Source organism: Cotesia typhae, unplaced genomic scaffold (assembly GCF_013202065.1).
Source record: "Cotesia typhae breed Kobodo isofemale line unplaced genomic scaffold, CoteBio_Ctyphae contig_4, whole genome shotgun sequence".
NCBI lineage: Eukaryota > Metazoa > Arthropoda > Insecta > Hymenoptera > Braconidae > Cotesia > Cotesia typhae.
Window position 1 is genome coordinate 3,074,492 of NW_027423748.1, and position 24,721 is coordinate 3,099,212.

Consider the following 24,721-nt stretch of genomic DNA (forward strand, 5'->3'; position numbering starts at 1 on the left):
TTATGATATTATTGTTGAATAATTATCAACTAGCTGCTGTATTCCTGTTGAAAAAAAAATTTATCAGTATTTTACTTCTTTTTTATTAATATAAAAATTTATGTTACTAAAATTAGCAGACTTTTAATTTTTTAGATTTTTATAACAATTAGATTATTATAAAAAAATTTAGTAACAAAATTCCACATATAGAAATTAAGAAAAATTATCAGTGAGAATTTTTAAGAATATTTTTTTTCTATCATCATTGATTTGTTATAATAATCTCAAAAATTATCAGATGTCTGCTGATTTTAGTATCATAAAAATTTCATAATTTATAAATGACGTTAATTGAAATAATATGTAATTATTGTTTAATAAAAATAAAAGTATGAACAATTATTTCCAACATCACCAATAATCACAATAATAAAAAAAATATAAATGTATAACCTAGTTCCAGTCGTTAGAAAAATATAAAAATGTAAAATGAAAAAATTAACAATATCTTACTTAAACTCTCTAACCGAAACTTTCGATACTGCTTAATAAATTTGAACATTTTTTTAAGTAAAATCTTCGAGCACTATCATTAAACTAATTATTTAAATAAAAATATGGAGCGTAAATCAAAATACAGAGAATTGTTGTTGGGAACAGCTGACGGTGGTACTGAGCGGGAGTTTCGAATCTGACTATTGAAAACTTAAGAAAGAATAGTCTTGATAATTGTTGAAAATAAAATTTATAATAATTTCGTGGTAAAAGTCAATTGTTTAACATTATAAGTATAATTCGTATAAGTATAATCTATCTATATATAAGAGATTTTCTATGTATATAGTGACTCATTACGATATCTTTGGAACTATATATAGCTTAAAGACTTAAAATTTGACAGGAATATTTGTTTCGTTAAGTAGAGATCAGCTAAGAACAAATTTTATGAAATTATACTCCTAAAGGGGATTGCGGTGGCGTAAACAATGAAAAATTGATATTTCTAAACTACAGCTCCTACATACTTGAAACTCGATAGAAATATTTCTTTTGTCATGTAGAGGTCAACTAAGAACAAATTTTACGAAATTCCACTCCCAAAGGGAATTGCGGAGGCGTAAACAATGGAAAATTAATATTTTCCAACTGTAGTTCCTATAAGCTTGAAATTCGGAATGAAATGTTTCTTTTGCTGTGTAAAGAACAGTTAAACATGAAATATGCAAAATTGAACCCTATAAAGAGATTGCGGGGGTGCTAACAATGAAAAATTAGAATTTTTGACAATAATTTTCGACAGGATATTCGTAGAGAATCAAGAGTTAGCGTTTAAAATGAAGTAAAAAAGTAGGAGAACTTTGTTAATTAAAAAGTGGATCGTAAATTTCGTTAGTATGTGATTTTCGAAATTAATTCTTTTACAATTAATAGTGTCTATAAATTTTGTAGCTGATATCTACGTGGTGAAAGAAATATTCCTACCAAATTTCAAATCTAGATTTAAGAATACAACCTTATCATACGCCCAGCAATGCGGGCGGATAACGGCTAGTAATATATAAAATGAATAATATATTTTTCATTCAAATTTCCGGAGTAAATAAATAGGAGGATTATGTCATAATAATATAGTATTCATAATAATCGTTTTATACTCACTTTTAAAGAAATAACTATGGATGTTTTTTCACTATTTATCATAAATAACTATCACTGAAATATTACAGAAAATGTTTAAATAATGAGTATTTTGTTATTTCCACTCCACACGTTGCACGTCATTGAAAAACAATTAGTAATTATAAGTTTCTATGAGAGCGATCGATGTTCGCTCCATAGAAAATTACCTTGATGAATTAAATTGAACTCACTGTATAGTACATTAAACAATAACTGGTAGCGCGATATATAAACAACTCATTATGGATTATATTCATACAAAAAAGTAAAACAAAAATCTTATTAATAATAGATAATCAAAAATGTACAACTTTATTGATGATGATCTTATTAATGTAAAGTTTTCGTGAATTGTATGAGATTAAAAAAAATTTTTTCCAACTTTTACATTGGCAGTAAAGTTCCATTTCTATTCTTATAATTAATAAATTGATCAATAATTACTTATATAATTAATTGCTTTATCTTCGTCATTCTATAATAATGTCAAAATTCGATATGTTGTTAATTACATGTATATCTGCAGTTTCAAATTAACCCCCCATGTGCTAATTATAAGTGCTTTATGTTTTCATGAACCTTTCAGTATTTATCCACGTTTGTTCTATCGTCAGTGTCGATTTTTTATAATAATTAACAATTTATTCATCAGCTACATTATCATGTATACTAGTATTGCGTACACGCCTACATTGAAGCGGTTCTTCCCAGAATCAAAGTAAAAATAAAAAAAAAAGAACTCTAGAAATTATTATTATTTATCTTCCAACCAAGCTTATTCTAATATGGAAACGTAAATTTCGAATTTTTTTCATTAAAATTTTTTTTTTCAAATTTTTTCATTCAAATCTATAAATTATTAACAGTTGCAAATGAAAAAGAAAAAAAAACACGCACAACGAGATTCAAAATCAATCTCCTTTTTTTTTAATTTTATGTTTTTGGAATGTTCAACTGTAAATACACGAGTTGAACATTCCAAAAATATAAAATTAAAAAAAAAGGAGATTGATTTTGAATCTTTTTATGCGTGTTTTTTTTTTTCTTTTTCTTTTACAACTGTTAATAATTTATAGATTTGCTTTAATATCTATGATATAGTCCGAAATTACCTCAATCAAAAATAAATCATGCTGATAAATTTTCTATTTTTATGGAATAATCATGTCTCATCATCTCTCTAAAAATTTAATTCAAGCGATACTTAAATATTTTATTATTAATTACACAGAAAAAATTATATAAAATTTCTACATACACATGCATGTGGCCATGATCAAAAATGTATTGTAATTATGACGTTTTATGATGAAATAATTGCTTTATTGACATCAGTATACAATTTTTGGTGAATGAGCAAGTAATATTATTAGTTAAATAGACTAAGCTCGGTTTGAAGCTAAATAATACTTTCTTGGATTCCTTCATTAATACTTTAATTTCCAAAAGAACCGCTTAAATTCAAAGTCGGCGCATGCGCAATAATAGTATGCATAATAATTTAGCTCATCAAGAAATTGTTAATTATTATCAAAAAAGACACTTTGACGATAGAACAAACGTTAATAATGGAAGAACAAACGTTAATTAATAATGAAAGGCTCATTAAAACATAAAAAACTTGTAATTAGCAAATAGGGGGCTAATTTAAAAGTGCATTTTTATTTAATTTTTTATAAATAAACAATTAGCGAACAAACAATTATTTATGGCGAACAATAAAGAACAAACAACGAACTAATGGTATGTGAGAATGAAAATTAAAAAATTCGAAAAAAAAAATTTTTGGGGTGCTAAGTTTGGTGAGCCATCTTGTCAGGATTTTGGTCTCGGGGAAAAAAAGCTTCACCCCATCTATCCACCGACAAAATAAAATTCCTGACAGAAGGTAAAGAAGATGATCATATGGCGAGTGATTTATTTTTAAATGTATGAGAATAATATACATACGAAATATGTGAGTGAGAGTGTGTACATACATGTGGGAACAAAGGCTGTGAATTTCTTATGGAGGTGATGATTTTTTTTACTTGTCTTGATTCTTGACATGCAGTCTCTGTTGTTAGCTAACCGGCGAGTAAGTTATATTGTTACATCAAACTAAGAATATTTATCTAATTACCCGTCAAGAAATGTTATAATGTCAAAGATGAATATCAAAGATAAAGATCAGAGAAGTCTTAATGACAAATTCAAGCAATGGTTTCGTATCAGTAAAAGTAAGTAATAAATATTTATTTGTAATATTACCTTCAACTGCTACCAATTGAATTTCATTAAAATACCTGTCTAATTTAATCAACACTAATATTTTATTAAATTACCCAATAGATAATTACAAAAGTAACGAAGAGCACACATTGACCCAAGAAATAGAACGTGAAATAAGCTGTGAAAATCCAGTCCATCAACGAACTCGTATTTTGAAAGACCTAACCGACAGTGTATTAAATAATCACTGGGAAGACAAAGCAACTGAAAAATTCTGGAGCTTAGTTAAAGATTTATTGATCAAAGATGTGTCAAAAGAGCACCGTCACATTGTTCTTAATTTTCTCATCAGTCTAGTCCAAGGGCAATACAGTAGAATGTCATCGCTAATGCGTGTTCAATTTTTTAAGGTTGTGCAAGAGCACGATATCCCTGAGGACATCGGCCCGAGATTGGAGTTGCTCCAGCGACTGACTGACAATGGCAAAAACATCGAGCCTTTGGAGGAAAAAATGGGAGGCTTTCTTCTCAAGTGGATGCCAACAGTCACCTCAGGTGATGAAAAACGCGGTGCTGAATTTTTGTCGCTTCTTGTCAACGTTATAAAGTTCAACTCTGCGTACATCGACGAGGATATTGTGTCAGGTCTCATACAAACTATCTGTCACTTATGTTACTATTCTAACAACAAAGAGGTAGTGTCAGGATGTCTCGACACTCTTGACACAATCGTCGGCTATAATATTAACCTTCAATCTAAATCATTGGAGACTTTTATAACAGCGCTGTGTCGTAGCGTCAATGTTGACATTTACTGCGAAATAAGCTGGAAGATAATGAAGAAGCTACTCGGCACTGACATGGGGCACACTGCGCTCTACACGATGTGTCGGCTGTTACAAGATCCGACTGTCCAGCAGGACGTGCGTTTGCTTCGTGGAGCTGTGTTTTACGTAAACATGGGCCTCTGGGGCACCCACAGGATCCAGAAGCTCAAGTGTACACCGATATCAGTGCTTCCTTCTTTCATTCAAGCGCTCAAATGTAACCACCCAATTGTCATGTACGAAGTAACCCTGGCTGTGCAAAGACTGGTCATTAAATACGGGTCTACGTTACTCGAGCCAACATGGAGCGTAGTTCTGGATATCATTCAGCACGTGATCTTGCACATCGAAACAAGCAACCAGCCGGCGACTCAGCAAGTATCTGAGAGTCTTCACGACACATTAAACGGTATAGAAAATCTTGTAGACACTGTTCAATATAACGGAGACGTTCAAAGGTTCTACGAGTTGATTGAAAGATGTTCCGATGCGAGACCCGAAGTTTCTGTCTTCAAACTGATCGACTACCGTGCCTCTATCATAGGCCTCACACACTATCACTGGCAGTCAAAATTGGCAAATTTGGTGGAACGTTATTTCAAAGTCGAAACACGCACAAACATTAGAGTTAAAGTCTTGGATATTGTTACGAGAATAATCCACACGAATCGTTACCATGAAGATGAACTGATTGAGAAGATAATAGTACCTTATTTGCAGCACGTAGATGCAGATCCCGACATTGTAATCCGGAACGTATCTGCAAAATTGCTGGTTGATTTATGTTTAAAATGCGAGATTAAAAGATGTCTTGAACTGTTGGACATATTGGAGAAAATAATAAATAAACCTTTCACCGTTGATACTCCGGTCGTCAGTGAGAATGATATCAAGGATGTTAAAACAGCTGTGATTGGAGTTATTGAAATTTTTACAACAAAGATTTATCGTTTGCCTTCTAGTCATGCTATACGAGCTTACAAAATACTTGTCAATCATCTCGAGCAGCACTACAAAGACACTCAGATTTTTCACGAAGCTTCAACAATACGTTATTTAATTTTTGAATGCTTTTTAAAGTTACGCGCCAATTCACTGTACCAAGTTGGATACCCAGACCCAGAGACGGGCACAGTAACGAGATTTAGTCCTTACTTGAGTCTGGAGCATGCATCTGTTGATCGTATAGGCCCCAGTGGAGGTGGAAACAGTCCACCAATGAGTCCGGCTCCTTTGCAACACACACCCTGTCAAATAAGTCACATTTCTTTGGCCATGGCCTGCAAAGCAGCGATAATGTGTCTAAAACAGGAAAGAGACTGGAGGGTGCTTCAGCTTGTCTTAAAAGAAACTCCGAATTTGCTGCAAAATCGAGCATTGATTTTGGCAAGACAGAGCAATGACATTGATTACGTAGCCGCTGCACTCTGCTCGATGATCACTGATAGAAATCTTAAATTACCTGAGTCGCTAAGTAACGCCCCAGCTAAATTTACCATCACCGATTTTCGCTTATTTGTCTTTCCTGTGTTGACTTCTCTGGCGTCTTACCACACGCACTTGGAGCCGAATTTACAGCAACGATTAATAAAGTGTTTGGAGATCGGACTTACCACCAAATGTGCAAGCAAATGTGTTACGAGTCTAACAACCTGCACGCTGGAAATGCGGGATGCGATGACCAAATTGCTGCCGGCAGTCGTTTCAGACTTGTCTAAAATTTCTGCGGTCCAGTACATCGCCATACCAATTTTAGAATTTTTGTCAATGGTCGCAAGATTTCCCCCGGTTTTTTCGAGCTTCACTGAAAACCAGTATCGGCTTATCTTCGCGATTTTGCTGCCTTATACAAATCCTTTCAAGTACAATCATTACACAGTGTCATTAGCGCATCATGTTATTGCAGTCTGGTTTTTAAAATGCCGTGTGTCATTGAGACGTGAATTTGTAAAATGCATAACCTCGGGATTGAATGACAACGTGGTGATGCCTTTGGAGGAAGGACAAGTCAAGACTTCTAATTTCAGCACTCTGCAAGAAGACTCGTCACACAGAAAACGAAGCTCGAGCTTGACGGAACAGGGCAGCAGAGGAAGACGCGAAAGACCAGTAATAGGCAATCAGATAATTGGAGATTTGAAACCACAGATGGACGAGAAACTGATGACGTTTCACATGGAGTTGGCTGAGACTTGTATTGATTTATTAGCTAGGTACACTTTCTCGACATACACAGCCAGGCCTAAAAGATTTGACGGTGCAGAATTCTTGTTGAAAGATGGCCAATCGATGACTTGGTTCCTGGGTAATAGACTGATTACAGTAACTACTAGCGGATGTAGCAATAAATCAATGAAAGGAGGACTGTGTGATAGCTGTTGGGTTGCTTGTAAGGCAACACTGAGTCCAGAACATAGGGCAGGACTTGGTATTCCACGACGAGCGTCTAGTATTGAGACAAAAGATGAAAATAGGTAAGGGTTGAAAAAAAATTTATTTTTTGATCAGGTTATTTTTTAATTTAATAATTTTTAACAGGTTGTCAAGACAGTCGTCTGGTCATGCGGGTTCGATTTCAAACACAGCGGCAAATTCGCCCACAGAAGAGTCCAAAAAGGGGCTGGATGACGACTTTGTTAAGGTTGACAAGCGTGAGCTAATAAGCGAAATTAAGGACAAAGAAGCTGAGACGAGTAAATTGGAGCAAATTCTTGGGAGTGATAATAAACAAGACGAATACACGCCGTGTGCGTGTTGGTGTCAAGGCTGGGCGGAAATTTTAGTCCGTCGGCCTACTGGTGATATGTCTTGGATAATGAGAGTACAAAACTCAGTACAATGCGACACTGTGATTGATTTTCCTTTGCAAGATTTAACGGCATTGTTGATGCCAACTTCAGAGGCCACTACAAAAACTTCGAGTAGTCAGGACACCACCACGACAGAATCTTTTGAGGACGAGACTGAAGAAAAGTCCGAGAGCAAGTCTAGTGGACAGAGCGCTGAGCATCAGGTTAATTTAAATAAATCTACTGGACCTATTGCGATACCTGGGTCACCGGGACGACACAGCACCTCAAGACAGAGCTCCCGTGACAGTATTGAGAGTCTAGAGGACGGTGATGATGATTCTAAAAGGTCACGAAATCCCGTTCGTCGATCTAACTCGAGTCCTGAGATGAGCGCAAGTTGGAAAAATCCATTTTTAAATAAAGACAAGCTAGTAATACCTCCTTTGGACGCGCCGTCAGAATTTGACGTCAAGCATGCCAAGACTGCTTATTCCAAGGACATGAGAGTAAGTTGTGAAGCGATACCTGAAGAAATTTCTGGAATGGGAACGACTCCGCCAGCGACTGAAGCTGGAGATCAACATGCTCGTGGTCCTGGTCACAGTCATGGGGTTTTTCAAACTCAGTATTCATATCCTGGAACGATAACGGCTGCTGGAAACACTGGAACCAGCAGTAGTAGCAGTAATGTTGTTCCTCCTTCACCTACTGCTATCACTCCTGGATTTTTACCAGCGCAAAGCCGAGTCGCTCATCATGTGACATCGTCCAAGCCTCCGCAGTCACCCACGCAGCAGTACTCAAGAACGTCTACTTCGGAGTCTAATGCCAGACAAGTAGCGTTGAGTGTCGAAAATAAACCACCTCTCGGGCGGAATTATCAGACTGAACGGCGTGAAGAAAGACCTGATCCATCGGGCTTGCCGCCTATAGCTTTCCGTGATCGCGGACACACGATTTCGGTGATGTCTCCCGTTCGAGACAGCATCCGCCGGGGTAATTCGCCGCGAATAAAAGAAGCCCCGCGCACTGGAATTAATCCAAGCTCTGCATTCCTTCAGCTTTATCACAATGCCCACTTTGGCAGCGGGAACGAAAAACCTCTGCTTGTACCTCCAACGACAGCTTTGCAGAGAGCTATGACGAATCTCGATCGAATTCATCCCTACGAAACTCACAAGATTGGAGTGCTTTATGTTGGACCAAACCAGGCGTCAAACGAAGCGGAAATTCTGGCCAATCAGCATGGATCGGTTAGGTACACGGAGTTTCTTCAGCGACTTGGTACTCTGATGTGTCTGAAAAATGTTGATGAGGGAGTTTATCTTGGTGGTCTTGACAGCAATGGAGAGCATGGTAATTTTGCTTATATTTGGCAAGATGATGTTACTCAAGTAGCTTTTCATGTGGCGACGCTGATGCCTACGAAACAAAGCGATCCTAAGTGCACTTGGAAGAAACAACACATTGGAAATGATTATGTTACTATTGTTTATAATGAAAGTGGCGAGTCTTATGATATTCAAACTGTTAAGGTATTTTTTTATGTTAATTAAAATATTTAATTATTTTAAAATATTTCGACTGAAATTAGTAGACATTTGACAAGTATTTTATTTTTCTCGAAAAATATAATACGGTAAAAGACCCAATTAGTGGCGAGAACCCCATTACTGACACTTGCTTTGATTATTGTACTTATTTAATTAATTAAATCGTTAATTTCTTTTATGAACATATTATTTCTAATCTTTAAGACCTTTGGATCAAAACATATTTTTAATTGTTATTCCAAGTAGAACATTTTTTTATTGAAAGAAAAAGTGCCGACAATGGGGTCTTTTACCTTAGGTTTAAAAAATTATTGTTAAAAAATTGCATTTATAATTTTTATAGCTTCTAAAGATGGGATTTTTTAGATAGTTTTTTTTTTCTTTTTGCTATAATTAATATTATCACCAATAGTCAATTTACGATGATAACTATTTAGGCTGTATTTGAAAATGCTCTATCTCTAGATACATAATTAAGAAATGACCTTGTATTTCGTAAACTATTGTATTTCATATATTTATATTAGGGTCTGCCAAAATATAACTTCCGTGAGGAACCTTCAAAAATAAAAATTTTGAGTTCCGCTTTTAACAGCAGCTGTGTTAAGACATTTCCTGAGATATTTCAGGGTGAGAGGATTTATTTAATTTTTATAGAATTTTTAACAGGAGATTCAATTGGGCACTTCCGGTCAAATTTTGAACTTTCAGCGGAAATGTCTAAATTAAACTTCTTTTAAGAAATTCTATGAAAATCAAATTTATCGTCTCACCTCAAAATATCTCAGAACACGCCCAAACACAGCCCCTATTAAAAACGGAACTCAAAATTACAATTTTAAAAGGTTCCTCACGGAAGTTACATTTTGGCACACCCTAATTTATATATATATATATATATATATATATATATATATATATATATATATATATATATATATATATATATATATATATATATATATATATATATACTAGCTGTTACCCGCCCGCTTCGCTGGGCAATTATAGAATTGTATTTTTCGATCTAAACTTAAAATTTGATTAGAGTATTGTTTTGACTTTCACAAATTCCAAATTTCATCGAATAAGCTGTTATGTCAGACTCAATGTTCGACATTTTTATTTAATACTACCTACTATTTATTAAAATTAAATTGAAAATCATGAAAAATATTCAAGTAATTTATTAGGTTAATAACTAAGTTAACAATATTTTATATAAATGGGTTTAGTTCTGAAAAGAACTTTTTAAATCGGTTTAGTTACTTACTAAACGAATTATTATCAAGCGTAAATTCCGCACACGTCCATCACGTAGGGAGCCGACCGCGCGAGTGAGCCGCGCGGCATGTTTATTTCGTGATCTTAACCCCCCTCCCGTACCCCTGCCCGAGTGACGCCTACAACGCATAGCTAGCCGAATACAGTTTATTTTTTAATTTTTTTTTAACTCGTGATATCTTTTGAATGGATTGTCAGAATCGAATAATTCAAAAAGTAATATAAAGATATTGAAGCAGTCTTAAATAATACATCATTTATTTTGATAAGGGTTAATACCAAGGTACAAATAAAGAGCTTTTTGTAGCGGTGGTATTTTAATTTCTTTTTTTCAATAAAAAAACGCTTATTGTGACATGACTGTAATAGTTAGAGATATGCTGCCGCTGATTTTTTGTAGATAATGGTGTCTTCTAAAAAAATGTAGTATATCATTTTGTTCTATCATCAATAGTTTTCGCAGCGCACGCGATGTAAGGTAGTTTTTTGATATTTTTTTCACACCTTGGATTACGTTATCGTAATTTTAGTAAGGATGCCTATTTTTTTTGAAAATGAAATATAGCCTATGTCACTCAGGAATGATGTAGCTTTCCAACAGTGAAAGAATTTTTCAAATCTGCCAAGTAGTTTCGGAGCCTATTCAATTCATACAAACAAACAAACAAACAAAAAATCAAACCTTTCCTCTTTATAATATTTGTATAGATGTATAGATGTATAGATATATCACAAATGCATGTGGGTACTCAAATGAAAGCTCTTGATGAGTGTAACATCGGGTTGAGCTTATATCTTTAAAAATGCCCAATAGTTAAGAAAGTATAGTGCAATTTAACAAAAAATCATTATTTGATAAAGCAAAATTTTATTTATTTATAAAATTGCTAGTTTGTTTATTATATGTATTATAAAAATGATCATATGTCTCTTAATTTCAGTATCATTGAATATGTGTGATTAATTAATCATTTTGACTTTTTTTTAGGGTCAGTTTAACTATGCTTGTGTCATAATTCAACCCTTAGACTTTGGAGCAAATTTAGTAACAATACAAGCAAGAGAAGAATTAGCGGAACATATTGGTCACAGTGAACCGAAAATAATATCTGATCAAAATCTTGGTGTTTTATCAAGGCAGTTAGCTCTTCATGCTAATGTAATTATTGATAAATTTTTTTATTCTTACTTATAAAGGTTTTCATAAAATTAAAAAAAAATAATCATTTTTAGCTTGCATCATTGGTGTCATCATCATTGAAACAAAAAGGCCACAATCCATATTCTTCCAACTGGCTTGAACGACTAAGGCACATTAAACGACTGAGACGTCGTCTTCTTGAATCAAACAGTAGTTCTGACGACAAATCCGAGGAAACAAGATCCAATGAACGAGTTCATATGGAAGATTTTACCGAGTACACGATACCGAAGACGTAGAATAATCAATTAATTATAAAAAAATAAAATATAATGATAATGATAATGATAAGATGCAAAAATATTGATTAATATTTTATCCGCAAATCGTCGTTATTATTATTGTATGTTAATAAATTCATCAGCACTGTAGAATAGATTTTTAATTTATCGCGCTCAACAGTCGCCATGTTTGGACTCATGACTTCTAACTATAGAGTATAAAAATGTGTATAGTCTCGAAAGTCGACAGAACTTATGCGCATGTTGTTGTTGTGATTCAACGTAAATATACGCATAAATAATCACATTAAGCAGATTAAATTTTATATAATTATTTTTAGTGAGCCAATGATAAAAGAACAGATCATTCTGTATCAGTTTGACTATTTTCATATTTTTTAAAAAAGCGATAAAATTATATTTGAAGTGATTTAACCTCTCTGGTGAACGAGTTTTATAAAATTTTTACAATGATTCGAACATTGTTGTTAAATTTTTTATTGTTTACGACCATTTATGCTGGTCCTGAAGAGGATGAAGGTGTAAAATATGCAAATAAATGTGAAGGTAATTTTTACTTGAATGTTTTTATTTAATGTAAATTAAGTTAGCCAACATCTAAAAATTTTTATAATTTTTTTTACTTAAAAAATGATTACAAAAAAATAAAAAACAAATTTTCAATTGTAAAAAACTTGAAAAACAATGCGTGAAATTTTTTAAAAATATTTTTTAGTTCTAATTTAATAATTAAAAGAAAATCAAAAAGTTAAAAACGTCGGCTAACTTTAGTATTATTTTCATTTACTATTTTGATTTTTTATTGTTAATAATTATTATTGTTTTAGTGTGCAAAGTATTTTCTATGGAGTTGGAAGCAAGGCTAGATGAAACAGGAAAGACTCACGATGTCCTGGAAGTCGGTTATTCTCTAGACGATGTTGCTCCGAAAAAGAAAAAGCAATATAAACAATCGTAATATTTTTAACTAGCTCAATATTTTTATCAAAATGAAATCAGCAGAAATTAGATAATTTTTAAAATTTTTCTAATTCAAAAAATTATTTGAAAAGAAAAATATAAAATTTCACATGCACAAGATTTAAAACTCTATAAGTGTAATTCAAAAAAAAATATTTTTTCAGTTATAATTTAATTAATTAAATAAATCAAAAAATTTCTAAACATCTGCTAATTTCATGACAATAAAGTTAGCTGACATCTAAAAATTAAAAAAATTTTTTTTTATTGAAATAATTATTACAAAAAAATTTTTTTTTAATTTCATTTGTATAAAATTTGAAAAACTATAAGTGCAATTTAAAAAAAAAAAGTTTTTTTAGTTATAATTTTTATAAATTAAGGGGGGCAATAGAAGTAAAAAAAAAAAAACTCGATTTTTTTTTTTTTTTTCCATAAATCGTTAGAATATGATTTCAAAAATCTGCCTGTAAATTTTCACAACAATATTATCATAATTTATATTATAACATTAAACTATTATATTGATCCTAAAAAAATTTTTCAAAAATTAACCTTTTTTACCAAAAACCATCGAAAAAGGGGTAAAAATCGAACTTTTTGTTCTGAGATGTGTCTATTTACGATTTTTTGACTTTTTTGATATTTTTTATTGGTTTAACTAGAAGATATATATTTTATGAACACGTACAAATTAATTTTTTTTAATATTCGATCACCGTACGAGAAGTGAGAACGCCCGCAAATTGATATTTTTTTCCGAGAGGGTCTCGGCAGATTCATTTTTACGGCGACCATTTTGAAAAAAAAAACATGTTTTTAGTTACTTCAATATATAATAAATAACCCTACAAAATTTCAAAATGATTCATTCATTTTTCCCCAGTTAAAAAAATCCTTAAGCAAAATCAAAAAATAAACAATGTCGGCTAACCTTATTATTATGCTAATTTCAGTCTCATTTATTTTAAATGATGATTGAAGAATGATTTTAATTTTAATAGTGTAACTGAAAAAAAAAAATTTGTCACATTTTAATAGAGAACTGAGACTGGTTGAATCACTGGAAGATATTTGCGAGCGTATCCTGGAGTATAACATCCATAAGGAGCGTGATGACAGTACAAGATTTTCCAAAGGGATGAGTCAAACTTTCAAAACACTCCATGGCCTTGTGTAAATAACTTTATTTAAAAAAAAAAAGCATTTATCAACGTTAAAGCCTAATGCGTATAATTACATCTGATTTGTTTTCCTATAATTACAGAGATAAAGGAGTTAAAGTAGAGTTGGGAATACCCTATGAATTATGGGACAAACCATCTGTTGAAATAACAACCTTGAAAACACAATGTGAGGATATGCTCGAAAATCATGAGTCAGATATCGAGGAATGGTATTTCAATTACCAAGGAAAAGTGCCGCTTGAAAGGTAAAAGATTATTTATCTTATTTACGATGATTAGATCCAGAACATGAGTCCCCCAGGACTCGGAACTTTGTCTAAAAATTTGTCTAGTCATTAAAACATTTACAACAGTTATCTAACTTGTTCATAATATTTGTCCTCAGGTATCTTTGTTCTGAGCGGGTGCTCGTAGACGATGATGACTCATGTCTCAAAGAAAAAGGCGACACGGGTAAAGATCGTAAAGATAAATCAAAAAGAAAATCCAAAAAATCTAATAATGATAATAAAAGAAAAAACTCTAAACAAGAGTTGTAGACTTATTAATTTAATTGACTGATTAAAATAATTAATTAATTGTTTATATTTTTGCCATAATAATTTTACTTTTTATTACGTATGTATATACATAACTGAAGTTGTTTTTTTGAGAAATAAAAAACAAATGATGATTTATCTCTAAAGATAATATGTCAATTTTTCTATTAATTTTTTTTTTAATTACATTTAATACTTTTGTCAATAACCAAGAAACAGATCATTTTTTTCCATACTTGGTTCAATTTTATACAATAGTACCTTGTGGTGGTGTTTTAATTACTCCAGATTGGGTTCTGACTGCTGCACAGTGTCTTCACAATAAGCGTAATGTAAATCCATTATTAAATGATTATTTATCGATTAATTAATTAATAAATTAATTTTGGACTTTATTTCAGTCGATACTTGTCAATGTGGTGGGATCCAATGAAACAGCGGGCGAACCAATCGGAGTAAAAGCAACATTCATTCATCCGCAATTTAATATGTACTCAAAAGTACACGACCACAGATTTAACGTTGCTCTCATGAAACTTTACCGGCCATTCAATCTACAGCCGCTTGGTTTCTTAAATAAAACTGCTTGGATGCTCGTGAATATTGGGGCTACAAAATCGATAAATACATACAATTGTTGTTTTATTTACGGCTGGGATAGTATTATGTCTTCGACGATTCGGGTGTTTACCAAAGCTATACAAACTATTTCAGTACAACCACGAGATAAAGAGGCCTGTGTAAACAAAATCAATGACGTAAATATTGTATGTGCCAGCGGTGAAAGCCGGAAACAGTGTGCAGGTAATCCAGGTTCACCGATCGTGTGCAATGAGCCGAACGGTGATAATCGTGTATTGGGGATAGCATCTTGGACTAATTTTTCTCTCCAATGCGATGATTCTTCAACCTATTTGAATCTTACTTTGTTTAGGTAACTTTGAAAAATTAAACACTTGAAAAATTAAAAAAAAAATTGTCACATGTAAAAAACTTAAAAAACTATAAGTGCAATTTTTTACAAATATCTTTTTAGTTGTAATTTATTTAATAAAAAAAAATTTTTAGACGTCTGCTAACTTCAGGATCATGGTAATTACAGGGTGGTGATATAATTGGAAAATGTTAGGAAATTTTTGGAGTTCTAAAATTTTATTAGAAATTTTAGTTTTGGCCTGGGAAAATTTTGAGAATATTTATTATTATAATATGTTCTCGTATGATACTGAAATAAGCATGATATACTGAGAGAAAAAGTTTATTTTGAAAAAAATGAGTACAATTTGTTGAAAATTTTAAACAATTTTATTTCTTAGTTGAAGAAATAAAATTTTTTTCACAGTAACTTTCATGCAAAAAGTTTTCTCGAGTTGAGAAAGAACAATTTTGAATAAAAATTCGCAAGTTGTCTATCTAAAATTGTTTTTTTCCAAATCAAAAAATTTTTTTTCAAATGGGAAAGTTACTGTGAACAAAATTTTGATTTCTTCAGCTGAAAAATGAAAGTGTTTAAAACTTGCAACAAATTTGTTTTTGATTACAACTCATTTCTTTAAAAAGGAATTATTTTTTTCAGACGTCTAACAATTCTTGAAATATTTATAACAAATCAACTATTGTGAAAAAAATTTTTTTTTCAATTTGCGGTTCTTATTTTAAAATTTTTTATATGTTGAATTTTTTTTCTCCATTTTTTTCATTGTAACTTAATTGTTAAAAAATATTTTTAATAGTTTGATGTCTGCTAAATTCAGTATCATAAATCGACATCTGACTTTTATTTGATTTTTATTCAAAATAAATTAAAAAAAAAATATATGTATGTGTATGTTTTAAAAAATTTGCACTCAATTTTTTTAATTTTTAGATGTGGAATTTTTTGTTTAAATTTTTTCATGATAAATTAGTAGTTATAAAAACCAAAAAAGTTGAAAGATGTCTTTTAATATAATTAGTATTGTGTTTTCCTCAAAGTATTTTATAGTAAAACTGATTGAAAAAATTACAATCACCACCTTAAATGAAATTGCATTAATTAAAATTTACCATCTAATTATTAATAATTATAGATCATGGATTAATAATTTAGTTTCAATGGACTTTGAAAAAAATAGCAGTCCTGGTAATTATAGTAGCACTACAAGTTTAAAAGTTCAAGTTAAATATTTTTACAACATTCAAAAAACCCCTAATTACCGTAAAATTTCCAATTTCACAACATCTACAACAAAAAAGACAACTAAACGCAAGAAATATCAAGATCTCGAACGTAGTGACAAAGACGAAGATACCATAGAAGACGAATTATCAAAAATTTTTCCTTTGTATCAAACCTCAAGCTCCAATTCAATTTACCCGATTTATTTTCTCTTAATTCTAGGACACATTTGCAGTTTTAATTTATAGATAAATTTAATAACAAATAAATTTATTACAACATCTATAAATTTTAATACAATTTATTTTGTAAAATAATTGCTGATTACTTTTCACGTAGAGACTTTTTGACACGTGGTTTTTTACCTTTGAGAACTCTCTGTCTTTCGATTTCTTCTTTCCAATCTAAATGTTCATCACGGTAGAGACCGTATAGACGAAGGTTCCTCATGAGCCACCCGATCTGCGGATGTCGTGGATAGTATTGGACGACTTCCTCACGTTTGTGTATGGGCTTCTCGCTGAATATTTTGACGACTTTCATGGATTTCCGATATGTGGGACGAAACACTTCACCAAATATTTTGTTTGAAAGAAGATTCATACGCTTCGCATATGTTGTTGTCAATTTTGTCAGGTCTACGTACTTTGACATATTATCTAAATAAATTAATTAATATACAATAAGTATATATGACACAGAAGTTAAAAGATGATTAACAATTTTTTCATTTTATTTAACCAATATATTATTTAAAAAATATAATATGACACTGAAATTAACAAACTACTGACAATTCATTGAATTTTTTATAACCAATCAATTATTATGAAAAAAAAAAAATATTTTTAAAAATTCGCACGTATAATTTTCTAAAATTTCTGGGTACATGTGAAATTTTTTAGCTAAATTTTTTTCATTATAATTTAATTGTATTAAAAATCTAAAGAATTGCTAAATGTCTGTTTAATTCAGTATTATAAAATAATTTTTAATAAATTCAAATCATAGTTCTTCATAATTTCTACACGTGAATTTTTTTTTTGTCATAATTTATTTGCTAAAAAAAATTATCAAAAGTATTTTAATTTTATTGTTGCTATATATATTGCAGTACCTTAATGATGATAAAATCAACAGACATTTGACAATTTTTTTAATTTTTATAACAAATCAATTACAATAAAAAAAATATTTTTAAAGATTCGCACTTAAGGTAAAAGATCCAGTTATTGACACTGGCCTAGTTATTGGTACTTGCAATTTTATTTTAATTAAAAAAAAAAAAAAAAAAGAATCAACTCTGGTAAATTAATAAATCGAATTTTTGAGTCATAAATTTTACGGACTGTCTATTCGGACACTATGAGTGAGTTCCGCGTGAGGCTAGCGTGAATATTACAAGTTATTTGCCATGCTAAAATTCACGCTAGTGTCCGAATAGCCTCAGTCTAAATTTTAAGATAATTGGTTTTTTGAGATAAAAATTAATTTAGATAACACTGAAGTTGACAGATATTAAAATTTTTTTTTGAATTTTATAGCAATTAAATTATTAAAAAAATTAATTAATTAAAAAGTTTCACATGTGAAAATTAATAAAAATTTCAAGTAAAAATTTTTAGAACCATTTTTTTATTGTAAATAATTTGTTAAAAAATTTTTTTAAATTGACAGCTGACCGCTAACTTCAGTATTATTAATTTAGCAGATATTTTTCAATCTTAAGAATTTTTTTAACAAATAAATCATGGCAAAAAAAAAAGTAGAAAAAAAATTGACATGTACAAATTTCAAAAAATTAAAAATCCAATGTTTCATAAATAATTTTCCTAGAAAAGTTTTTTTGTTAAATAAAATTAAAAAATGATCAAGTGACTGCTTACTTTAAGGTCATTTTTTTGAGCACATTTTATTTTTTTAATTAGAATAAAATTGCAAGTGTCAAACAACTAGGCCAGTGTCAATAACCAGGTCTTTCACCTTGTAATTTTTTTTTTAATTTCTACAGGTGGAATTTTTTTATTAAATTTTTTTTCACAATTATTTAACTGTTACAAAAACCTAAAAAATTTTCAACTTTTGTTGATTCCAGTATCACATGATAGGTTAGGACTACACTTGCACGTATTATAATGATAATAAAATATAATGAATGTAAAAATCAACTTAAAACCTCACCTTAATTAATGATAAATATTCCTACAACAAATTATATTATAAATTATTGTATTTGGTTGTTAATTTTCATGTATAGAAAACTTTACCTTAAAAGTTTTATTATGTTATATCCCAGTAAAAATTTTATGCGCATGACGAGCGAACGCGCATGCGCATTAGGCTTCTAATAAGATTCAAGATTCTATTTACTATGCACAACATAATAGTTAAAAAAATAACTTAAAATACTTGGGGAAAAAAAAAAAAAAAAAAAAAAATAGGCATAATTATTGTTGGAAAAAAAAATTTAATGACTTCTCACATTTTTTTTAGTACGCAAAATAGAAGACATTGAACGATTATTCTTCGTTGCATTTTAAGTATATAAAACTAAACATTTTGTATAGTGTCATTTTTTAAAAAATAAAAATATTTTATTCTCATTACTAGTTCATCGACAACAAAACAGTTGTCAAATATCTGTTGCTCTTAACAATTAATTAATTTTTTAAATTACTGAGGTAGTTTGTTTCTCTGCAAGGCTTTGAGTAAAAATATGATAGACATTCTACCTACGGCTTTTTGTTATAAATTTGATTACATCATATTTCCTGTAAAAAAAATTGATATTATTTAATGAAAATTGTTAGCCGACATCTAATAGTTTTAAAATTTTTTTTTTATTAAAAAAATTATTACAAAATAAAAAAAAATTTTTACATGTGTAAAAAACTTGAAAAACTGTAAGTGCAATCTTTAAAAATATTTATGACATTAAATTTAGCTGTCACTTCACAATTTTTTAAATTTTCTTTAACAAATAAATTACGGCAAAAAAAAATTATTAAAAAAATGGACTTGTAGAAATTTTAATAAATTAAAAATGCAATTTTTTAAAAATAATTTTTTAGAAGAAATTTTTTTGTTCAAGAAAATTAAAAAATTGTCATGTGACAGCTAATTTTAATGTCATAAAATTTTTAGTTTTAATTTAATTATTAAAAAAAATTAAAAACGTCTGCTAATTTTAGTGTTGATACTAGAACAAAAAAATATTTTTTTAAAACTGGACTTAAAGTTTTTCAAATTTTTTACAAATGAAAATTTTTTTCTTATTTTTTTGCAATGATTTTTTCAATAAAAAAAATTATAAAAATTTTTAGATGTCGGCTAACTTAATTCTCATTAATGTTGTTATTATTGAAAGTACCTTCAAGATTTTAAGCTGAAACAAATTTTTCAACAATTTTCATTGTCAAAAATGGATTAGATTTATCGTTAATAGTTTGTTGATACTCTTTAGTATTTTTAATCCTCGAGATATTGCTGACTACAAAATTGACAGAAAATTCTAATAATTGCTGAGCATTAAATTTATCAGCTAATACCAGCAGCTTAATAGCATTTTCAACAGTGATAGATTTGCTCAGTGACTCTTCACACATCTCAACGAGTCCTAGCAGTTGATACTGGTCAGTGACTTCTAACATCTGCTCAACACAACTGTCAAGATTAGTTACTCTGTCTGAGTAAATATACTCAATTATTTTTTCAAACATCTTCAGATCAATATCTGGCACAGTAATTTTATTTTCTTGTTTTTCTTTCATGTCGTGGGTGAGCATCGCGTAAAAGAATGGACTGCGTGCCATCAAAATAGCTTTGTGAGCTTGATACTCCTTTTCGTTCGCCACCAGAGTATTATCTCCTGGCTATGTTGTCATCAAGAAACTTCTTGAAGTCCTCGCCGATCGCATACTTCGAAGACTTTGATGGAAATTTAATAATCTCAGTACACTCGTCATATACTGCAAGATTTAAGCAAATAGTCAGCACATTATTAGGCAAATATTCGCTTCGAACATTCAAGATATCGAGCTTTTGGATAAGGGCTATTTCTGGACTACCAGAGTTGTTCTTCCAGTAAAAAATTGATTGTATAATTTAGTAAATTTTTTTTCTTTTTTTTAATTTAAAATTGAGATGGAAAATTGAGTCCTTATGATCGTCTCTTTATCTTTGATGTTTGACACTAAAAACACTATGAAGCGTTTTTCAGTCATTGTTAATTCTAAATGCCATTCATTCTCAAATGAAGTGTTGACTGAAAATTTTTGAGATCTAATTTCAGTTCCACTAACTCCAAAATTAGGTGTGTCAGCAAGCGCTGTAAAATCGGCTATTTCCCACTCGTAGTTCAGCTTGCGTGACACTGTTCTTGTGCGATATTTATCCATTTTTAGATAAACTTTTTTTTTTTTTTCAACACTGAAATTATTAAGCTTTTTAAATAACAGTTATTAACAATACTTATACAATGTTGTACAAAACTTATTCACTCATTTATACAAGTGAATACTTAAATAGTAGGTTATAGTTGATCGTTTCTTTCTGTTACGCTGTTTTATTTTTCCTGTATGTGTTGATATTTGTTGAATCACCAACTGCGTGCTGCGTTGAGTAATGTTGTGCTGTTCACTGAAATTAAACGGAGAGCGCATGAACCGTTAGTTTCGATAAATCTAAATTTGATACATTTGAATGTAAAAAATCTAAATATATACTTACATAGTTTAACGATTTTTTGTATACACTTTTATAAGGTCTATTTAAATACTATTTTTATCTATTATAATTATTCCAGTAAAAAAAAAGATGAATCTTTTTACCACTTACCTGACCATATCATTATCTTTTATTCCAATTTTGAAAATTTAATTGTGGTCTATTTTCTTTGGTTTATCTTTTCGTTGAAGCAATTTTAATCTGCTATCAAATTTTTAGATATAGTTACAAATTTGAATCAGAGTGGTACTGAAAAAGAAAAACAATATCCTAAGCGTCACATAAAGACTGTTGATTTGTTGGTAAATTTTATTTAACAAGAAGTCAAAAATAAATAATTGTAAACTTAAATTCAACAAAATATTACCGAAAAAATTTTTGTACCGCTTAGGATATTAATTTTGCAATATCTTTAGCCCAGGCGTCACATAAAAAAGCGCCAATCAGCCACACCCACGACATGGATAAGTAGATTTCTTGTTTAAATATTGAGAAAAAAAAAAAAAACACGTTATTAAAAGGCAATAATGTCGTAAAATTTATTTTTTATTATATTTTTGCAAATAACGATATGAGACCGACTACAACAAATAGATATTTGAAAACATCTACCCAAAAAACAGAATTTGTAACAAATGAAAGTCATTTGATGATAAAAGCTAAAAATCAATTCATTCTTGATTTTTTTTTATTTTCTCAACTGCGAAATAAATTGAAAAAAGCATCAAAAGGCGACGAAAAATAGCTCAAATTAGTCATACCTTGTTAAAATTAAATTTTAGTTAGAATATCTCAATAATTCACGTTTTATCAACAGTAATAATTTAACTTATGAAATTTTTCACTGGAGTTTTAATTAAAATTTAATTTCCTAAATAATGTACCCAAACACCTGAAAAAAAATGTTACATTTTCGAAGATTTTATTTAACAAGAAGTCAAAAATTAATAGTTGCCAATTTAAATTCAAAAAAATATTTCCAAAAAAATTTTTATGCTGCTTGAATAACTAGAATTAACTGAATGAATTACCGAAAAAATTAAAAACTGTGGATATGAACGGTTATTGTAGTTATCAATGCTAAACCAAGGATTAATTATTGCAAAGTTTTTATAAAAAAAAAAAAAATTATTTTACATCTAAATATTACTCAATTTAACTATTCTAGCCACAAATTTTATCGAGCAATACATAATTCAATCTTATAAGTATTAAATGTCAAGTCAACAATCATCGTCTATGAGCAAGTCGACACTCATAAAAAGTTTGCAAATTTATTTTTTATACTATTTTTCAAAAACAACGATAAACTTATCAATAACGTGAATAAACATCTTTATAAAAATAATAAATTCAACTCATTAAATCCTCTATCATCTTCAGTACAACTATAATATTACAATCTGAAAAAATAAAATACACATTAGTACTAGCTTATAAAATATTACGATACTATCATTCTAATACGTCGTATCCCACATTTATAAAATTTTACAGCAAACGGTAAAAAAAAAGTTCATTTTTAACATAAATTAAATGATATTCAACGGATGAAAATATTTATTTAAGAATAGTTATTAAACTATTTGGCCTTTAAATTTTTAAGGGAGTATTCTAGTCTAGAAGCATGAATTTCAGGTAATTTTTTGAAGGGAAGATACCGCACTTTAAAAAATTACCTGAAATTCATGTTTCTAGACTAGAATACCTCCTTAATATGACTTGCATAATATTGTTGTGATTCTATTTAAAAAAAAAAAATCAAGATGTCAAATTTTGTGAGATACGATGTATTAGAATGGCAGTATCGAATATAAAAAATCTCTAAGTGTATTTTACAATTATCATACCTTTGTTCTTTAGAAATAAATTTCATAACTTCAGGAGTCTGCGGTGTAGACGGCGCAGTAATAATGTTTGCAAGTTTCTCAAGAAGCATAGTTGATATAAGCGGATAAAACTGAGTAACATCGACATAGTACCTTGTCTTCATGACTCGTTGAATATTGATAGCTCCAAAATCGATTGCGTAATCGAACAATTGTTGTGCACTGTGGCGGTACGCCAAAACCATTATCCTTGCAACATTATCGATAGTAATTGACTCGCAGAGAAGCTCTTCACAGATTTCTTTTAGACCTTTCAGCTGATAAAAGTCAGCTACTGCAAGTAAATTCTCGATGTTACTTTCTAAATTTTCAACTTTGTCCGTGTAAATAAACTCCAGCATCATTCTGCAAGTCTAGACATCGAAATTTGTTAAAACTAATTTGTTTTCTTCAACCATGTGTTCCTTCGGTGAATTGAGCAGCCATTTGCAGAACACCGGGCTGCGGGAGACCAAAATGGCCTTGTGGGCTTTAAACTCTTGATCACCGACAACTAGAGTGATGTCACTGCTTTCTTTATTGTCAAAAAGTTTTTTTAGATAATTAACAATAGTACGTTTTGAAATACTTGCCAATTCATCAACAGAGTTAATAGGTCCGTCGAAAATTGTCAGCTCAATTCCTATTGAAAGCATATTGTTTGGCAAAAATTCATCCTTCTTGTCAATCAGTAAATTTTTATCTACAAACTTTTCGCAGCACCAGTCAATGTGGGAGCTTACGAAACTGTTGCAGAAAATTTGGGCGAATTTTTTTTTTGTTTATTGTTCAAAATAAATAATACGCAGCTAGCTCTGGTTGCTTCTGTGTCTTTGCTGAGAGTAGCCAATGACAATGACAGCCATTTCTTGTTGCTGGAATTATCTTTTAACATTTGCAATTTCAAGTACCACAGGTTTTTAGACGCTCCTTCGACTGAAAATGTTTGAGACTGGAGAAATCCATCTTTGTTCGCCGTAAAGGTCGGTCGCTGGATCACTGATAAAAAATCGTCAATTTGCCACTCGTAGTTTAGCTTATGTTCACCGGGTTTATTGTCAACCGTCATTCTTAAACAAGTTATTTTATAATAATAATTTTTATTTCTAAGAGCTAACGAATTTGTAAATAATAAATTGATTTAATAACTATTGCGATTTTTTTTTTTTTTTTTAGAACAGTTGTCAAAATATTCGTATTCTGAATTCTGATGCAACAATTTGTCAGTAAGGTTATGGTGAATAGTACGTGATTAGTTTTTTTTTCTTCTCACCTGACGGTGTCAATGCGCATGACGAGTCATAAAAATTGGATTTGAAGTTCTTGAAAAATTTTTCAAAATTTTACTTCAAAATAAAATTAGCAGATATCTTAAAATTTTTGTAATTTTTTTTTTTTTTTATAAAAAATAAAAAAAAAGTTCACATGTAGAAAATTTGAAAAATTATACCTACACTTTTTAAAAAATATTTTAATTCTAATGAAATTAATAAAAAAAAAAACTAAAAGTTT

The 24,721-nt window shown here is 30.1% G+C and overlaps 6 protein-coding genes across 13 annotated transcripts; 3 read left to right on the forward strand and 3 right to left on the reverse strand.

Annotated features, from left to right (window-relative positions):
- The first annotated feature begins 3,653 nt into the window (after positions 1 to 3,653).
- Gig (TSC complex subunit tuberin) lies at positions 3,654 to 11,769 on the forward strand. The gene is made up of 5 exons (XM_074242063.1): positions 3,654 to 3,881; positions 3,994 to 7,174; positions 7,239 to 9,027; positions 11,318 to 11,488; positions 11,563 to 11,769. The coding sequence occupies exons 1-5, from the start codon at positions 3,803 to 3,805 to the stop codon at positions 11,767 to 11,769; spliced, it is 5,427 nt and encodes a 1,808-aa protein (XP_074098164.1). The 5' UTR covers positions 3,654 to 3,802.
- Positions 11,770 to 12,182: 413 nt separating this feature from the next.
- Cnpyb (FGF signaling regulator protein canopy b) lies at positions 12,183 to 14,505 on the forward strand. Its single transcript, XM_074242067.1, has 5 exons — positions 12,183 to 12,318; positions 12,600 to 12,726; positions 13,774 to 13,908; positions 14,000 to 14,164; positions 14,305 to 14,505. The coding sequence occupies exons 1-5, from the start codon at positions 12,222 to 12,224 to the stop codon at positions 14,456 to 14,458; spliced, it is 678 nt and encodes a 225-aa protein (XP_074098168.1). The 5' UTR covers positions 12,183 to 12,221; the 3' UTR covers positions 14,459 to 14,505.
- Positions 14,506 to 14,610: 105 nt separating this feature from the next.
- Positions 14,611 to 16,905, forward strand: LOC141526915 (kallikrein-13). 2 transcript variants are annotated; one of them, XM_074242065.1, is made up of 3 exons: positions 14,611 to 14,790; positions 14,860 to 15,392; positions 16,528 to 16,905. In XM_074242065.1, exons 1-3 carry the CDS (start codon positions 14,611 to 14,613, stop codon positions 16,862 to 16,864), a joined length of 1,050 nt encoding a protein of 349 aa, XP_074098166.1. In that variant the 3' UTR covers positions 16,865 to 16,905. The 2 variants fall into 2 exon arrangements, with proteins under 2 accessions (XP_074098166.1, XP_074098167.1); XM_074242066.1 differs by lacking the exon at positions 16,528 to 16,905 and adding an exon at positions 15,527 to 16,123.
- Positions 16,902 to 18,940, reverse strand: Mrps33 (mitochondrial ribosomal protein S33). 2 transcript variants are annotated; one of them, XM_074242074.1, is made up of 2 exons: positions 18,798 to 18,940; positions 16,902 to 17,275 (listed from the first exon to the last, which is right to left on the reverse strand). In XM_074242074.1, the coding sequence occupies exon 2, from the start codon at positions 17,268 to 17,270 to the stop codon at positions 16,941 to 16,943; it is 330 nt and encodes a 109-aa protein (XP_074098175.1). In that variant the 5' UTR covers positions 17,271 to 17,275; positions 18,798 to 18,940; the 3' UTR covers positions 16,902 to 16,940. The 2 variants fall into 2 exon arrangements, with proteins under 2 accessions (XP_074098175.1, XP_074098176.1); XM_074242075.1 differs by lacking the exon at positions 18,798 to 18,940 and adding an exon at positions 18,503 to 18,524.
- A 118-nt stretch (positions 18,941 to 19,058) lies between these two features.
- LOC141526917 (speckle-type POZ protein-like) lies at positions 19,059 to 24,424 on the reverse strand. Of its 6 annotated transcripts, none has more exons than XM_074242068.1 (7): positions 23,803 to 24,424; positions 23,192 to 23,504; positions 22,103 to 22,744; positions 21,709 to 21,817; positions 21,345 to 21,590; positions 19,987 to 21,254; positions 19,059 to 19,387 (listed from the first exon to the last, which is right to left on the reverse strand). In XM_074242068.1, exon 6 carries the CDS (start codon positions 20,426 to 20,428, stop codon positions 19,997 to 19,999), a length of 432 nt encoding a protein of 143 aa, XP_074098169.1. In that variant the 5' UTR covers positions 20,429 to 21,254; positions 21,345 to 21,590; positions 21,709 to 21,817; positions 22,103 to 22,744; positions 23,192 to 23,504; positions 23,803 to 24,424; the 3' UTR covers positions 19,059 to 19,387; positions 19,987 to 19,996. The 6 variants fall into 6 exon arrangements, with proteins under 6 accessions (XP_074098169.1, XP_074098171.1, XP_074098172.1 ...); XM_074242070.1 differs by lacking the exon at positions 23,803 to 24,424 and having other exon boundaries at positions 21,345 to 21,381; positions 21,453 to 21,590; positions 23,192 to 23,573; XM_074242071.1 differs by lacking the exon at positions 23,803 to 24,424 and having other exon boundaries at positions 21,453 to 21,590; positions 23,192 to 23,573.
- Positions 23,584 to 24,278, reverse strand: LOC141527609 (speckle-type POZ protein-like B). The gene is made up of 2 exons (XM_074243176.1): positions 24,015 to 24,278; positions 23,584 to 23,886 (listed from the first exon to the last, which is right to left on the reverse strand). Exons 1-2 carry the CDS (start codon positions 24,276 to 24,278, stop codon positions 23,584 to 23,586), a joined length of 567 nt encoding a protein of 188 aa, XP_074099277.1.
- Positions 24,425 to 24,721: the final 297 nt, after the last annotated feature.

Bases quoted from the DNA above. Each gene is read 5' to 3' on its own strand.
- Gig (XM_074242063.1), top strand. From the start codon at position 3,803: ATGTCAAAGATGAATATCAAAGATAAAGATCAGAGAAGTCTTAATGAC. The intron at 9,028-11,317 runs GTATTTTTTTAT...ACTTTTTTTTAG, and splicing joins ATGATATTCAAACTGTTAAG to GGTCAGTTTAACTATGCTTG. The intron at 11,489-11,562 runs GTAATTATTGAT...AATCATTTTTAG, and splicing joins AGTTAGCTCTTCATGCTAAT to CTTGCATCATTGGTGTCATC.
- Cnpyb (XM_074242067.1), top strand. From the start codon at position 12,222: ATGATTCGAACATTGTTGTTAAATTTTTTATTGTTTACGACCATTTAT. The intron at 13,909-13,999 runs GTAAATAACTTT...CTATAATTACAG, and splicing joins AAAACACTCCATGGCCTTGT to AGATAAAGGAGTTAAAGTAG. The intron at 14,165-14,304 runs GTAAAAGATTAT...ATTTGTCCTCAG, and splicing joins GGAAAAGTGCCGCTTGAAAG to GTATCTTTGTTCTGAGCGGG.
- LOC141526915 (XM_074242065.1), top strand. From the start codon at position 14,611: ATGTCAATTTTTCTATTAATTTTTTTTTTAATTACATTTAATACTTTT. The intron at 14,791-14,859 runs GTAAATCCATTA...ACTTTATTTCAG, and splicing joins GTCTTCACAATAAGCGTAAT to TCGATACTTGTCAATGTGGT. The intron at 15,393-16,527 runs GTAACTTTGAAA...TAATAATTATAG, and splicing joins TTGAATCTTACTTTGTTTAG to ATCATGGATTAATAATTTAG.
- Mrps33 (XM_074242074.1), bottom strand. From the start codon at position 17,270: ATGTCAAAGTACGTAGACCTGACAAAATTGACAACAACATATGCGAAG.
- LOC141526917 (XM_074242068.1), bottom strand. From the start codon at position 20,428: ATGGCACGCAGTCCATTCTTTTACGCGATGCTCACCCACGACATGAAA.
- LOC141527609 (XM_074243176.1), bottom strand. From the start codon at position 24,278: ATGACGGTTGACAATAAACCCGGTGAACATAAGCTAAACTACGAGTGG. The intron at 23,887-24,014 runs GTATTATTTATT...ATTGACAAGAAG, and splicing joins AAGCAACCAGAGCTAGCTGC to GATGAATTTTTGCCAAACAA.